The 1,438-nt window shown below is 36.7% G+C and overlaps 1 protein-coding gene across 1 annotated transcript; it reads right to left on the reverse strand.

Annotated features, from left to right (window-relative positions):
• Window positions 1-722: 722 nt before the first annotated feature.
• Window positions 723-1,184, reverse strand: LOC102659868 (uncharacterized mitochondrial protein AtMg00810-like). The gene has a single exon (XM_006575945.1). It carries the CDS (start codon window positions 1,182-1,184, stop codon window positions 723-725), a length of 462 nt encoding a protein of 153 aa, XP_006576008.1.
• Window positions 1,185-1,438: the final 254 nt, after the last annotated feature.

The raw sequence follows: 1,438 nt of genomic DNA on the forward strand, positions 1-1,438 counted from the left end.
TTACATTGCATGGCTTGCTACAACTTATGCCTTTATATAGGTTACATAGGTGATTTTTACGCACTTCTATACTACTTAGTCCTAGAGTCTTCTAGACTCATCTATCATCTACCATCCATCTATATAATGTTATAGGTGTTTCTATAAGATATTTTTCTACATCCATCAAGAACTTTCTACACACTACAACATCTCCATAGGTGTAGAACTCTCTAGATAATGGACCACCAATTATACATCTACACTTTTCTAGATTAATCTTCAACACTCCCCCTTAATCTAGAAAATTCTTGAACTCCAAGCATGTCTCTGAATTTGATGAACTTCTCTGTTGCAATTGGCTTGGTGAAGATGTCTGCTAATTGTTCTTCAGTCTTGCAGAACTCCATTTTGATTTCTCCACATTCCACGAGCTCTCTGATGAAGTGGTATCTAATCTCAATGTGCTTTGTACGGATGTGGAATACTGGATTCTTAGTCATTGCAATAGATGACATATTATCACAATGAATAACTATTGGAGTCTTGGAGTCTTGTTGTACGTCTTGCAGAATTTTTCTGAGCCATGCCGCTTCACACGCAGTGCTTGTTGTAGCCATGTATTCTGCTTCTACTAATGATAGAGCAACTTTCTTTTACTTTATTTATGCCCATGATATTGCTTTGTTGCCTAGAAGAAACACATCTCCACTTGTACTTGTTCCATCATCTGTGCTTCCTGCCTAGTCACTATCTGTATAACCTGTCGAGTTAAATTCTCTATCTACCTCGTACAAAATGCCAAAATCCTTTGTGCCTTTGACATATCTTAGGATTCTCTTGGTTGTTGCAAAGTGTGCTTTGCTTGGGTTACTCATGAATCTAGACACGATGCTAACTGCATGTACAATATCTGGCCTTGAGTTGGTTAAGTAGATTAATGAACCGACTAGGCTTCTATAAACTGTTGCATCAACTTTGTTTTGCCCATCATCTTTTGAAAGCTTCTCGTTCATCGCCATAGGTGTGGCAAATGGTTTGCAATCTTGCATGTTGAACTTCTTCAGTAAGTCATCCACATATTTTTCTTGCGAGATAAATATTTGTCCAGGTCTTTGCTTGACTCGCATGCTGAGAAAATATCTCACGAGTCCAAGATCGATCATTTCATACTCTTGCATCATAGCCTTTTTGAATTCTTCCATCATCTGTGAGTTGTTGCCAGTGTAGATTAAATCAACTACGTATAGACACAAAATCAAGAAATGATTGTTGGATCAAGTGGCCTCGGAATAATTAAGAAGGGGGGGTTGAATTAATTATTGATGAACCTTTACTAATTAAAAATCAAATCCTTCTTAGGCTTTTACTATGTTGTTAAGAAAGTAAAGAATAGAAAAGAAACTTAACCAAAAGTAAAAGCGATAATTAAATTGCACAGCGGAAAATAAAGAGTGTA

This window comes from Glycine max, chromosome 2, assembly GCF_000004515.6.
Source record: "Glycine max cultivar Williams 82 chromosome 2, Glycine_max_v4.0, whole genome shotgun sequence".
NCBI lineage: Eukaryota > Viridiplantae > Streptophyta > Magnoliopsida > Fabales > Fabaceae > Glycine > Glycine max.